Genomic DNA, 15,252 nt, shown 5'->3' on the forward strand with positions numbered 1-15,252 from the left:
TTGCATAATGCCTTCACGAATTCCATTCAACTGAGCACACATGAGATTCCCAGCATGGGTGCTTCAGTGGAATGTGCAACAGACAGCGTAATCTCTCAAATCAACAAATAAAGCCAGGGTGTCCAACCACCGATCTTAACCTCAGTTTTGCCCCAGGCTTGGAGGAGGGAGCTCTACTGGCCCTCCCTGGTCTTAACCCCACCTTCCCTCTACTAGAGTCCAGTAGAGAATTCGATGGCTCTTTCCTGCCTAGCTCATCTCTCCCTGCATCCTCAGCTCAGTCAGTCTATCAATCCTATCTCTAGCTCCATGGCCAAGCATGCCTCCAAGGTTGCTTTAAAACTTTTGGAAGTGAAGGAGGAAGGGAGTTGAGACCATGCAGAGGAGGAGGGGTATTTGTAAGAGCTTTGGATTCAATAAACATTTGGTCCAACAGACATTTATTAAGGGCCTCCTGTGGACAAGGCAAATAATGAATACTGGAGTGCATGGTCATAGAAAATGAATTCCCCCTGAAGGATGTGCAATTTATACGTGATGCTGCAGCTGCTACTGGACTTTATGTTCTGGCTAAACAAAAAAGAAACAGATAAAAAACACCAACTGTTTCTGGAGTTGGGAGGAGAGTTGTCATGGCTAAGGGAATCCTCTCAGGAAATTATCCAGCCTGTTAAAGTCATAAATCTACATGAGGAAGGATGGAAGCTGGTCCGTTACTCATTAGAGCAGCTTATGCCAGATTGGGGGGAGCAGCCACTTTCTTAGGTCTTTATGTTTTCCACCAACATTTGATTAATCATTTTGAAATGAAATCTCTCTGTTAAATTCACACACTTGGCTGTGAATCTGCATTTCCTCCTTTTCTTTCTCTATTCTCTACTCTCCTCCATGCAAGGCAGGCCTTAAAAATCAGAGGAAAGGGTCAGCCCCAATCACTTGCCATGGCAAGGGACCCAAAGCTTCCTTTTCCTCTCCACACCTGCACTCCAGGCCAGATAATTTGTACCAGCAGCAGACAACGCAGCTGTCTGGAGGAAAGAAAAAACAATATAAAACTCTTCCCCTTCCCTTCAGCACAAATAAAACATTTGGTTTCCATCTTCCCTGAGTGCCCCTCAAAGCTTGAGAGAGTCAACGCTGTCAACAGCAAGGCCTCAGCATCTTTGAAAGGGTCTCCGTTATTGCCAGAGTCGGCTTCCTCCAAATGAAGCCTGATCAGAGAGTAGAGGCGAGAGGTGCATTGTGGTCCAGTTTGGGCCTGTTCTCTCTCTGTTCTCTCCCAATTTGAGATAGGGCAGATGTTCCATTGTGCTGAGTAAAGAGAATGCTGTGGGCTTCCTGACATCTCTGCTCCTTCAGTGATCTTCCCACACTAAGCTGAATGAATTTGGGGTATAGGAGAAGGGCTCTAATTAAGCAATGGACCTGGCAGCTAAGTCGCTTTCATACTTAGGCTCCGTGGAAGGAGAAAAACTGGTCACTATTTCCATGTGCTGAGATGATGGATAATCCCCAGCAAGTGGGTCTCATCTCTTCTTGAGTCCAATAGACTTAAAATTAGGCCGTTAAAGATAGCATCCGACACAGGAAAGTGGCTACCCCGACCATGTCACAAAATCATTTAAAATGAGCAGAAACAAAGCTTTCTGGTGAGTTCCCCTTGATGCATCGTCAGATCAATAAAATTCGAGAAATTCACTTTCCTTATTTTAGTTCATGAGATCTTGTGAACAAGGTATTTGTGTTAACCGAAGCTCCTCTGGAGTAAGAATGGACTTGTTTTTACTTTTGATAGGCCCTGTACCTAATGAAGGGGATTTCTAAGCCTTGGGAAACTTTCTAAAAGGTTGGTCCTCGGGGCAGCTAGGTGGCACAGTGGATAGAGCACCAGCCCTGGAGTCAGGAGTACCTGAGTTCAAATCCAGCCTCAGACACTTGACACTTACTAGCTGTGTGACCCTGGGCAAGTCACTTAACCCCCATTGCCTGAAAAAAAAAAAATGGTTGGTCCTCCAAGAAAATGGAGGGAGTTTTTCCCATACCTAATAAACCAAAGGTCTCTGCAGCTTTTTTATCTCTGCAAATTTTCTTCATGTGTTCAATGTTCCTTTTATTTCACAAGTCAAAAAGCAATTCAGGAAGGACTGCTGAGGTTTAGCTGACTAGAATTATGAACTTGACAAACAACCTATTTCAAATAACAAAATTTGGGAGATGGAAGGATTCTTAAGAGATCATCTAATTTGCCCCTTATTTTGTAGATGAGAAAACCTAGGACCAAAAAGGTTCTTTGACATGCCCCAGGTCTCTCTTGCTAGTTTTTGGCAGGGCCATGACAAGAGTCCCAGTTTCTCAATTGACATCCAGTGGCCTTTGATGGTATATCTAAAATTATACAATTTCTTTTCTGATATGCGAAGAAGACTACAGTAGCTAGTAGTAGTGGTAGCAGTAGTAGCAGTGTTAGTAGCGGTGGTAGTTGTAGTAGTGATAGATGTGGTAGTAGTGGTGGTGATAGCTACAGTAGTAGTAGTGGTAGTAGTGGTGGTGGTAGTGGTGGTGGTAGTAATAGTAGTAGTAGTAGTAGATATAAGCTGACATTTATATAGTGCTTTAAAGATTTTTAAAAGTGCTATACATATAGCATCTCACTGGAGTCTCACAACAAGAGATAGCTAGGTGGTGTAAAGGACAGAGCCCTGGACCTGGTGTAATGAAAACCTGAGTTCTAATCCTGCTTGAAACTTACTAGCTGTGTAACCCTATGCAAGTCACATAATCTTTTCAGCCTCAGTTTCCTTACCTGTGGAATGGGGGTAATAATCATGCCTCCTGCATAGGGTTGTGGTGATGATAATCATATTATATGATAGCAACCCTTCAAATTTTGGGACAACATGGTTTACATATATTACCTGATTTGAAATCCACAACAACCTTGCAAGGTAAGGGCCATTCTACAAATAAGGAAACTGAGGCTGAGAGAGCTTAAGTGGCTTGGCCAAAGTCACACAGCTAGCAAGTGTCAGAGATAGGATTTGAACTTAGTTCTTCTTGACACTAAGTCCAGCACTCTTTCCACTGTATTACCTGGATGCCCAAATGAGATAATTGCAAACTTTAAAGTAGTAAATCTAGAATAATTATTTTTATTATAAAAATAAATATTGTTATGGTATCATTGGTATAGAACTGTACTTGGAATCAGGAAGACCCAACTTATAATTCTGCTTCAAACATTTCCTAGCTGTTTGACTCTGGACAAGTCACATAACCTCTGCCTCAGTTTCCCCATTTGTAAGATGAGCATAACAATAACACCCACCTCACTGGATTGGTGTGAGGACCAAATGAGAGCCCATATGTAAAGTATTTTGCATATCTTAAAGCACTATAAACATGCTAGCTTTTATTATCATTATTTATATTATCATTAACAATCCTGAGAACTGCTATTATAGGTATTTTTATCTATTCTATATATGAAAAAACTGAGGCTTAGAAAGGTTCATTGATCACCTGAATTACAATTGATACTATTTCAGGATTTAGCCTTGAAAGTCACTCAATTTCCTGGCTTTTACACTGATTGACTGTGCATTCTTGAAGTCACAATGTTTTGTGACTCAGTTTACCTGTCCACAAAATGTGAACAATAATCCTTGTCACTAACTATCCTCAGGTAAAGAAAAACTATCAGTTTCAAGCCACTTGTCAATGATCTCATGTTTTCACTCCCAACTATCCAAGGTGGCTTAAAAGTTCATTTTTTAAAATTTCTGACATTTAGAACTTATTTACTATTAATAATGAATAGCTCAAATGAACTGCATTAAAAAAAAATTGGCAGCTTCACTGGTGTTTGCCTATGATGGATCTTACCAAAGAATCTCGCATTGGCTGTCTGGGCAACAGGACCAAACAAGTTGCTTGAAGGTCCCCAAAATGAATGATTGGCTTCATCTGCAGCCGATTGCATAAATATTATGAAAATGATTGGACTTTATTTGGCTTTTTGCATCCAGAAGTCTCAGCTCGGGCCTTTTCCCATCACCCATCTGGCTTCTGCAGAAATGAGGAGCGTCTCAGTGTCTAGCTTTCTCCCTCTCTAGCAGCCAGAGAAAAAAACCAGCTACGATCTGAAGCCAGGCTCCCAAATGATCCAGAAGAGTCAACACAAAGGCTTTCCTGGGGTCTGTTCCTAAGCTTTCTATGTGAAGAAAAGACTCAACACATGAGCCCAGGGGAGCTCTAATGAAGATCCTGGCTGGGTACCCTGTCCAAGTGTATCTACCTCTATGCCAACCCTATTCTAAATCAGGAAGCAGGATAAGTTTGTCTTTGTTGTGTTCCCACATGCCCATTTGGGTTAGTTGGCCAATAAGTATTTAAGCACCTACTATGTGCCAGAAACTGTGCTAAACACTGGGGATACAAAGAGGCAAAAGACCATCCCTGCTCTCAAAGAGCTTACAACCTAAAGGGTTGTATAGAGAATGAATAGGAAATAATCCCTAGAAGGAAGGCACTGGAGTTAAGAGGGGTTAGAAGAGACTTGAAGAAAGACGGGGCAGCCAGGAGGTAGAGAGGAGGAAGAAGAGCATTCCAAGCATCAGGACAGGCAGAGAAAATATCAGGAACTAAGCATGAAATGTCTAGTTCAAGGAACAGAAAGGAGTCCAGGGTCACTGGATTGAAGAATACCTAGGGTGAGTGAGGTGTAAGAAGGCCGGGGAGGTGGTGGTTGGGGTAGATTATGAAGGGCTTTGGATGCCAAAGCAAAGATTTTAAATGTCACCCTGAAAGTCAGATGGAACCGCTGGAGTTTACTGAGCACAGGGGTGACACGATCCTATGTGTGCCTTTGGAAAAGCCCTTGGGCAGCTGAATGAAGGATGAACTGCAGTGGGGAGAGCCTTGTGGCAGGCAGACCCACAGCAGGATGGTACCATAATCCCCGGGGGAGCTGAGAGGGGCCGGAACTGGAGCGGCGGCAGTGTCCGGGGAGAGAAGAGGACTTAGTGGAGAGTTACTGCAAAGGTGAAATCGACAGATTGGCTATGGAGTGGGATGGGCATGAGGGATGGGCATGAGTCAAGGAGGATGCCTAGGTTGTGAGCCTGAGGGGCTGGGAGAGTGGAGGTGCCCTTGACAATAACAGGGAAGTTTGGATAGGGGGCAGGGTATGGGATGGGGAAGATAATGAGTTCACTTTGGGGCATGTTGGGTTCAAGGACACCAAGTTGGAGGTGTCTCATACATAGCCTACCTTGTTTTCCATCAAATACTACACTTCTTTGTGATGACATGAATTTCACTGGTGTTCTCCACCCCTTTCCCTGACTGGCCCCAGTAGATCAAAGAATCTGAATCCCTAAAGGGACATCTGTGGCCAAGCTTTGTGCGATCAAGAATCCCCACTATAACACTGCCAGCAAGTCTTTGTTTGAAGACTTCCCCTACCTCCAGAGCACCCCATTCATTTGGGGATCGCTCAGCCTCTTTTGTGCATGTCATAGACCCCTTTGGCTGTCTGGTAGAGTCAATGGATCCATTCTTTTTTTTTTTTTTTAAGATAACATTTTATTTAATTAATTTATTTATTTTGCGGGGCAATGGGGGTTAAGTTACTTGCCCAGGGTCACACAGCTAGTAAGTGTCAAGTGTCTGAGGCTGGATTTGAATGTTCTTTTTTTTTTTTTTTTTTTTTAGTGAGGCAATTGGGGTTAAGTGACTCGCCCAGGGTCACACAGCTAGTAAGTGTTAAGTGTCTGAGGCCGGATTTGAACTCAGGTCCTCCTAACTCCAGGGTCAGTGCTCTATCCACTGTGCCATCTAGCTGCCCCCAATGGATCCATTCTTAAAATAATGTAATGAATAAAATTAAATATAGAACATGACAAAGGAAATCAATTATATCAAAATAGTTATCAAAACTAAAAAAAAAAATAAGGCCATAGACCCCAGATTGAGAATCCCTGCTATAACCATTAGTCAGATCCTCCAATACTTAACCAACTGTGTGCCCATGGGCAAATCATTTAACCACTACCTGCCTCGGTTTCCTCAACTGTAAAATAGTTCCAACTTCCCAGGATTATTGTGAAGATCAATGAGATCATATCTGTAAAAGCACACAGTGGGCGCTTAATAAATGTTTGTTCTCTCCCCCTTATATCAAGCTTCTTTTGCAATTTCTACGTATTTCTCCTTTTTGGCCAAACAGAATAAGTCAACCCTGTCTTCCACATGACAGCCACACTCACATACTTGAACATAGCTATCTTCCCTTCATTATCCTTTCTTCACAGTGTTTCCTGTGCCATATTCTTTTCACCATTCTTTTTTCTTTCCTCAAAACCTGGCTTTAGGCAGCACAGTGTTAAAAAAAATGATATGGGGGGCAGCGAGGTGGCGCAGTGGATAAAGCACCAGCCCTGAATTCAGGAGGACCTGAGTTCAAATCTGGCCTCAGACACTTGACACTTACTAGCTGTGTGACCCTGGGCAAGTCACTTAACCCCAATTGCCTCACCAAAATAAATAAATAAACAAGCAAACAAACAAACAAATAAATAAAAATATGATAAAATAATGAAAAGCAAGGGGCTATAGATCCATAGCTGGTGTACTTTCCCTTCCTTCAATAATAAACATTTTCACGGAGCCACAGAATCTCTGAAGTCCAATCTCTTGAGGCCACTGAGTCCAAGCCATACTATGACATTGGAGACATATGGGATACATGGCAATCTAGCCTTCACTCAACAACCTTCAGGGAAGTGTAACCCATGACCTCTCAAGGCAAACCATGGCATCTCTGGACAGCTCTGATTATCAGGAGATGTTTCCTTACCTTGAGCCAATTTACATTGATCCCTATTAAATGACATTTTATTAAATTAGACCAACGTCCTAGTTTGTCAGGACTATTACACATCTTCACTTAGGCCAGGAAGCAAGTCAAATTCACTTGTGTATGTTTTTGAACTCCATTTTCTTTCCCTTTCTTTGAAATTTGTGTGGCATTGACTCACCTTTGATCCTGTAGCTCCCTCCATGTTCTCAACCATCTTTCAGATATACCTGCCAGGGGCAGCTAGGTGACACAGTGGATAGAGCACCGGCCCTGGATTCAGGAGGACCTAAGTTCAAATCCAGCCTCAGACACTTGACACTTACTAGCTGTGTGACCCTGGGCAAGTCACTTAACCCCAACTGCCTCACCAAAAAAAAAAAAAAAAAAAAAAAGATATACCTGCCAGCCACTCAGCTGTCACATCTGCCGTGTCTTTTAGTACACAGAGATGCAGCTCCCCTGGACCTGGGGACGAGCTCATTGAAGGCATTTATTTCGGTACCATCCTCTTCCTATCTCTCTACCTATCCTGGGTATCAACTCCCTGTGGACTATATATTGTTGACCTTCCTAGAACGAAAATCACCCACCTTTGGAAGAAAAATAAGAAGTAAAATAGAAGACTGAGCAGCTCTGCCTTTTGTCCCAGGGTCCTGGCCCTTCTTTTATCCCCCTCTCTCTCTGCTACAGCTCTACAAATCCCACCATCTTTATGGTCCTTCTCTTTCCTCACCAACGTCCACTTGTCCTGAACTTGAGCATTCTGGGTACTCTTCTTACAGGACGATGCTATTCTTCTGCATTTGGCCTTTATTATCTGACCTTGTGTTTGTCTTTTAAGCTGGTATAGGAAATCCCTGTCCATCCACATTACTTTTTTTTTTTTTTGGTGAGGCAATTGGGGTTAAGTGACTTGCCCAGGGTCACACAGCTAGTAAGTGTCAAGTGTCTGAGATCGGATTTGAACTCAGGTCCTCCTGAATCCAGGGCCAGTGCTCTATCCACTGTGCCACCTAGCTGCCCCTCACATTACTTTTTTAAATGTCCTTTCATTCTCCTAAGAATTGTTTCTCTTTGTCTCTCCAAAATATTATTCTAGGCAGTTCAGTGGTACAGAGATCTGGGCCTGAAGTCAGAAAGATGTAAGTTCAAATTCAGCCTCAGACACTTATTAGTTGTGTGACTCTGAGCAAGTCATTTGACCTTTGTCTTCCTCAATTTCCTCATCTGAAAAATGGAGATAATAACATCTATCTCCCAGAGTTATTATAGGGATAAAATAAGAAATTTGTAAAGAACGTTACAGAATGTCAGATACATAGCAAGCACTTAATAAATGCTTTTTCTCTCTGTTTCTATCTCTCACTGTCTCATTCTATATCTATCTATCTGTTTCTCTGTCTCTGTGTCTGTCTCTTCTCTCTGTCTATGTCTCTCTCTGCCTCTCTCTCTCCCCCTCCTCTCTTCTCTCCTCTCCTCTTTTCTCCTCTGTAACTATCTTTTCTTCATTCAAAAGGTAAAGAGGGGGCAACTAGCTGGCACAGTGGATAAAGCACCAGCCCTGGATTCAGGAGGACCTGAGTTCATATCTGGCCTCAGACACTTGGCACTTACTAGCTGTGTCAGTCTGGGCAAGTCACTTAACCCTCATTGCCAAACCAAAAAAAAAAAAGGTAAAGGAACCCAAAAGGAACTTTATATTCTGGATCTGATTGTCACCAACGAGGAAGAATTTGTTGTTGGGGTAGAAACGATGGGAACCTGGGTGGAAGTAACCCCTCAATCTTAGAATTTGGGATAGTGAAGGCAAGAAAACCTAGGAACAGGCAGATCTGTATTTTAATTTTTAGAGAGTAGGTTTCAAACAGTACAGCACAATCTAAGAATTGAAAATACATTAAATGGGTACAGCTACGTGGTGCAGTGAATAAAACACTGGCCCTTTATTCAGGAGTACCTGAGTTCAAATCTGGCCTCAGACACTTGACACTTACTAGCTGTTTGACCTTGGGCAAGTCACTTAACCCTCATTGCCCCACCCAAAAAAAACAAAAAACAAAGAAGAAAATACATTAAATGGTAAAAAGCACTTAACAAATTTCTTCCATTTTCACATGAGAACAAACAAATGAATATAGTGAACATGTGGGAGAAATCAGTCCATTTGTTAGAAATAACATTTGGGGGCAGCTAGGTGGCACAGTGGATAGAGCACTGGCCCTGGAGTCAGGAGTACCTGAGTTCAAATCCGGACTCAGACACTTAACACACACTTACTAGCTGTGTGACCCTGGGCAAGTCACTTAACCCCAACTGCCTCACTTAAAAAAAAAAAAAAAAAAAAAGAAATAACATTTGGAGCATTTGCCACTTACAGTAATGCATGCATCTTGGAGTTCAAAGTCAACATCAGTGAAGTTTAAGAGAACGTGATGGTTTCTGTCCACTTGAATAAGCCAGGAACAGTCTGTGTTCTTCCTGTAAGAGCTGGGGTAATTTGGAGAATGGATTTCTCCACTGGAAGCCTGGAAAATTCCTCCACAACCTGGAGAACAGAAATCCAACCAATTCATGAGAATACTCCCTATATAAACTTCTCTACCTTTCTCCCTAGCCCCAGACGAGCACGCCCTATTCCTTTGGCAATTATAACATCTCTTTTAAAATGCTATTCTATTGAATGTCCAATGAAGTGAATTTATATGAATGATTTCCCACACAATTGAATCTTTGCAAGAATGAGACAATAAAGGAACTGAAATGACTTAAACACTGAAGGGGGAGAAGGAATCAAATGATACCTAGTGAAGTCGTTTCGGTGATATAGGCAAAATCTACTTTCAATCAAATGCTCCTTCAATATTCTTTAAAAATGTGAAATATGGGGGCAGCTAGGTGGCGCAGTGGATAGAGCACCGGCCCTGGAGGACCTGAGTTCAAATCCAGCCTCAGACACTTAACACACACTTACTAGCTGTGTGACCCTGGGCAAGTCACTTAACCCCAATTGCCTCACTAAAAAAAAAAAAATGTGAAATATCCTAATACTAAATATTCTCCATGAATATGGATAATTTAGATGTTCTAAGTCCTCTAGATTGGCCATAGTACACAGAATTCAAAAGGAAATGAGCCTTCTAGGCCTCTAGGGAACGCCCTCTCTAAGCTTACTTGCCTTTCAGGTCCAACCCAAATGCCATCAGGTACATGTAGCCTTCCCACAACTCACAGGAGAGTAGCTCACATACCATATTGCTTTGGGTACTACTTTGTAATTGAGTCATGTGTGTTTTGTCACATAATCCTATTAAACTGTAAACTCCTTGAAGGCAGAGATTATCTTATTATATGCCACCCTCATACCAAGGTGAGTGTTTTGCACACAGTAGAAAATTTTTTATTGAATAGAGATAATATTTTATATACATGGATATGTGTGTGCATGTGGAGAGAGAGAGAGGGAGAGAGAGAGAGAGAGAGAGAGAGAGAGAGAGAGAGAGAGAGAGAGAGAGAGAGAGAGCGCACTGTTATTGTTGTTCAGTCATTTTTTTAGGTCATGTCCAACTCCCTGTTATCCCTTTTGGATGTTTTCTTGGCAGAAATCCTAGAGTGGTTCGCCATTTCCTTCTCCAGCTCATTTTACAGATGAGGAAACTGAGGCAAACAGGGTTAAGTGACTTGTCCAGGGTCACACAGCTAGTAAGTGTCTGAGGCCAGATTTGAAATCAGGAAGATGAGTCTTCCTGACTCCAGGCCCAGCTCTCTATCCATTGCACTACCTATCTTTCCCTGGCTTCTTTCAAGTCCCAACTAAAATCCCACCTTCCAGCTTTCCTGAATGTAGCTTTCTTTGTATTATTTGCTTGCATGTTGACTCCTCCATTAAATTGTAAGCTCCTTGAGCTTACAATTACATAATAGTGATAATAGTGAGTGACCTTCAAACCTCTGCCTTGGCTTCTCCTCTCTTAGCTCTACTAATTCACTTAGCAATCATGTCACCTGTCATGGGTTTGATTACCACTTCTATGAAGATTATTCCCAGATCTGATTATCCAGTCCTAGTGTCTAGGGTTCCACACCACCAGCTGCCTTTTGGACATCTCAAAGAGGATGTTCTACAGGCATTACGGTTCCACAACTGGATACATCATCTTCCCCTGCCCTCCATCATTTGATAACTTTCCCCTTAAAGCCAGGAGCAGCACGGTCCTCCCAGTCACCCAGATCTGCATCTTTAACATCATCCTCAATTCCTCTCTCTTAATTCACCCAAAATATATAAATCCATTGTCTAATGTGTTGTTTCTCCCTTCGAAGCCATCTCTTCTATATGTTGCTTCTCTCCATTCCTCCCTCCTCTCCCCCCAGTTTAGGCTCTCCCCATCTCTCATGTGGACAACTGGAATAGCCTTATAACCCGTCTCCATTCCTCAGGCCTGTCCCTACCCCAATCCACCCTCAGCGGCCAAGGTGATGTTTCTAAAGTGCAGATCTGACCGTGTCCCTGCAAAATCTCCTATAAAATGGGCTCCAATGGCTCCCTATGCCTCCTGGATCTAGTGCCAACTCCTCTCTCTGGCACTTAGAAGTTCTTCATTACCTGGCCCTTTCCTACCCTTCCAGGCTTCTTGTAGTTATGCGTGCATACTGACAGATACTCTACAATCACTGGTCTACCTCCTATTCCTCTCATATGATGCCATTTCCTCCTCCCATACCTTTGCATTGGCTGTGCCCCCAGACTGGAATGTTCTCCCTCCTCATTCTACTTTTTACATTCCCTAGTTGCTTCAAACCACACCTTCTGTGAGAGGCCTTTCCCAGTCTGCCAGCCGATAGAGCCTTCCTCTCTCAGGTTACCTGCCATCTACTTATTCTCTCGTCACCTTCCTGACTTGGGATGCTGTATGGTTTGTCAGTGTCCTTAAGATATGGTGCCTAGAGGTGCACACAGTACTCTAAGTAGGATCTGAGCAAGACAGGGTATAGAGGGACCATCATGGAATGAATTTTCATTGTCGTGTTTGGTCCAAAACCAGTTAATAGATTTCAGTTTCTAGTCCAAAATGATCATTTCTTGTGAGTTTCTGGACTAAACTCTGTCTGTGGCCAAATACACACCAGAGAAGTTGTGTGGATTGCTTTTAGATGGGAGGGTGAGGACAAGGAAGTGGAAAGTGAGAGGCGGTACACTTTTCTCCCAAAACCCACCAAATAAGCATTATTAATCGAGTCTTTCATAGGTGTTCAGCTGGAGATACTTAACTGTTTGGGTTGGTTTTTTCATTTTGATAGACTCACCTCCAGGGATCTCTTGCCATGAAGCGTTGAAACCCCTGCCATTTATGCTTCTGTCAGTCTTGAATCTGACTACCACTGAATTTCCAGCGCTGGACACCAGCAGTGGGTTCTCTCTTGATCTGGAAGAACACAACTGAGCCACCCTAGGAGAACGAAAATCAGGACCACCATAGACCTGCGATGGATTACAGAGAGAAAAGGCCTCAATTAAATGATCTACATGAGCAGCTGCTGCCTATCCCTCGGTCAATCTGTATTAGCATCAGATCCCAGGCCACAACTCTGAGCAGTCTAGAAGCTATAAGTCTGACTGCACAATTTTATTATCATTTTTTTTTGGCTAGGCAATGAGGGTTAAGTGACTTGCCCAGGGTCACACAGCTAGTAAGTGTCAAGTGTCTGAGACTGGATTTGAACTCAGGTCCTCCTGACTCCAGGGCTTTATCTACTGCACCACCTAGCTGCCCCCCTTATTATCTTTTTTTTTTTGCGGGGCAATGGGGATTAAGTGACTTGCCCAGGGTCACACAGCCAGTAAGTGTCAAGTGTCTGAGGCCGGATTTGAACTCAGGTACTTCTGAATCCAGGACCAGCGTTTTATCCACTATGCCAACTAGCTTCTCCCCCTTATTATCATTTTTTAAAAGCCCCTAATGCCTGAACTTTAAACATAATTCTGTGCTTTCAAAGGTATTCCCTCTGGTTTAGAAACATATAAATTTACTATCTGAGAAATATATGCTTTCCCAACCTAATTATTTGGGGATTGTCTTGTCATCATTAATGGCAGGAATTAAGAGGGATTCTTTTTCCAAATTAAGGGGGGGATTGAGCTTTAGAGCAGATTCTTTTTTTTTTTTTTTGGCTACTTTTCACAAACTTTAGTCTTTTCCACAGGAAGGTCAAGGCAGATAAAGAGATCTGATTTTCGGACTCATCGATATATGTGTTTATATGTATCAGTGTGCACACAGATATGTATGTGTATAACACACACACACACACATCCTCACACACACATCTTCAGAAAGAGAATCCTATTCCCGACCCAGGACTTTCCATTTTCTATTCAGTTTTTCTGAAAGTGGAATCTATTAGGAGACTTGTCTATTCCTAATTATGTGCTGGCAAGAGGAAAGGTGATACAGATAATTTAAGAGTGGCTAAGTTGACCCCTTGCTTCTCCAACTTTCAATATTTTGTTAATTGCAGCAACATTCCACAAACAGATACACAGGACCATAAACTGGGCAAAATGGTAGGTAAAGGAGGTGAGGCTGGTCTTCAGTGCCTGTCTGTCTCTGTTCTGTCATTCTTCTCTATTCTCCAGGTACCTCTGGCTCAGCTCTACAAAGAACACCAATATCTTCATCCTCCTCTCTGGCTCCAAAGTCACTACCTGTACCCACTTTGTGTTCTATCCATCCCTGCCTTGGTCTGGGCCCTACTATCCAAAATTGCTCCCTTTAATTAATGTTCCCATAGCCTCAATGCCTTAATATTGGCTAACTTAGAGGAGGAAAGAAGATTGATTAAATGAAATTATACAAAAGGAGTGAAGGCCACAGCGGAGAGGTATAAAGGAAAATTAGAGTGTTTAGAGTGGGTCATGAGGCCAACTAGTAGAAGTTCATAATCCAGTGTTTAAATTCAAGTTAAATGGCAACAGCAAGCCAAAGAAAACTTCTGAGATTTCTATAAGACAAGATTTCAAACTCAGTGCTTTCTCTTCTTGGGGTCAGAAACCATAGAACCATCTTGGACTTTGACCTTAGAGTTCATTACGGATGATAAAGCTAAAATCCACATGTGACCTGACACCCCCAAAGTCACACAGCTTACAGAGTGACAAAGTTGGGGTTAGGACTCTAGTGTTCTTTCCACTAGAAATTCAGGAGTGATTATTCTTACATCCTTGAACTTCCTGGAAGATCCTGCTACTGGTTTATTGAGAGCTAGAGCAACTCGGCTGGTATGTGCTGATAGATGAGAATAAAAAACAATGAGGATGCTCTTGAAAAAGAGTGTCACTTGAATCCACAATGACTCCTTTGTCTCACTGGTTTCTTTGCAGTCCTTCTGGAAGGGCCCAGATGAATGGAACTGCTGTTCCCAAGAGGGCTCTGGACAAGGACAGCAATAGCAAAGGAATGAGGCCCACAGTCAGCTTGAAGCTCAGTTTCTTTAGAAGGAGTTGATGTTTGCGTGGCCTCCTGCATCCTATCAAAAGGCCAGCTCTGGGGGAGGGCTTATTTGGCCCTTTACATAGACAGTGGTGCAAATGGCTAAAACGAGGCTGAAACGAGCCATCTTCCCTCTTTGTTCAAAATAAACTTTCCCACTTTCTATTGTTTCCCTTCTTCTTTTAGAAGTTCAGAAGAGCATTTAATAGGCAGTGCATGCCTGAGTCTAATGGACAACACATAGTTGGAAACAACACTGAGTATTCCCTTTAAAAATGCACTCATATTGATAGATTATGTTTTTATATCACCTACATTTCCCATTTCCCCTTTCTCCCTTTCTCCTTCCAAAGAATCATCCCTCCTAATAAGGAATTTTAAAAAGTGGAAAAAATAAAGTTCAACAAAATTGATAAATCAAAAAATTCTGACATTTATGAGCTGTGTTCCACACTAATGGTCCCCCACCTCTGAAAGAAAGTAGGCAAGATATTGGCTCACATTTCTTCTTTGGAACCAAGCTTAGTCATTAAAATTTCTAAGCATTCAGTTATAATTGTTTTGTTGTTATTTTTCCATTTAAATTGTTGTAGACATTTTCTTGGTCATTTGAAGAACATCTACTTTATTTCTAGTTCTTTGCTACTCCAAAAAAAAATGATGCTATTAATATTCTGGTGTACATACAGTTTTTATTTTCCCCCTTTAACCTTCTTGGGGTATATGTTTAGCAGTGGAATTTCTAGAGCAGAACGTATAAACATTTTAGTCACTTACTTGGCATTATTCCAAGTTTCTTTCCAGACCATTTGGACCAATTCACAATTCCACCTAGAATGCATCAGTGTGCCTATATTTCCAATACTGACTATTCCCATCTTTTGTCATTTTTACCAATTTTCTATG

At 42.1% G+C, this 15,252-nt stretch overlaps 1 protein-coding gene across 1 annotated transcript in view; it reads right to left on the reverse strand.

Moving 5' to 3' along the window:
- Positions 1-15,252, reverse strand: part of CUBN (cubilin) — a 294,282-nt gene that overhangs the window by 143,945 nt on the left and 135,085 nt on the right. Inside the window, 2 exon segments of the mRNA XM_043967014.1 lie at positions 9,235-9,404; positions 12,164-12,338. Coding sequence (XP_043822949.1) covers positions 9,235-9,404; positions 12,164-12,338 — 345 coding nt within the window.

This window comes from Dromiciops gliroides, chromosome 5 (genome assembly GCF_019393635.1).
Source record: "Dromiciops gliroides isolate mDroGli1 chromosome 5, mDroGli1.pri, whole genome shotgun sequence".
Classification (NCBI taxonomy): Eukaryota; Metazoa; Chordata; class Mammalia; order Microbiotheria; family Microbiotheriidae; genus Dromiciops; species Dromiciops gliroides.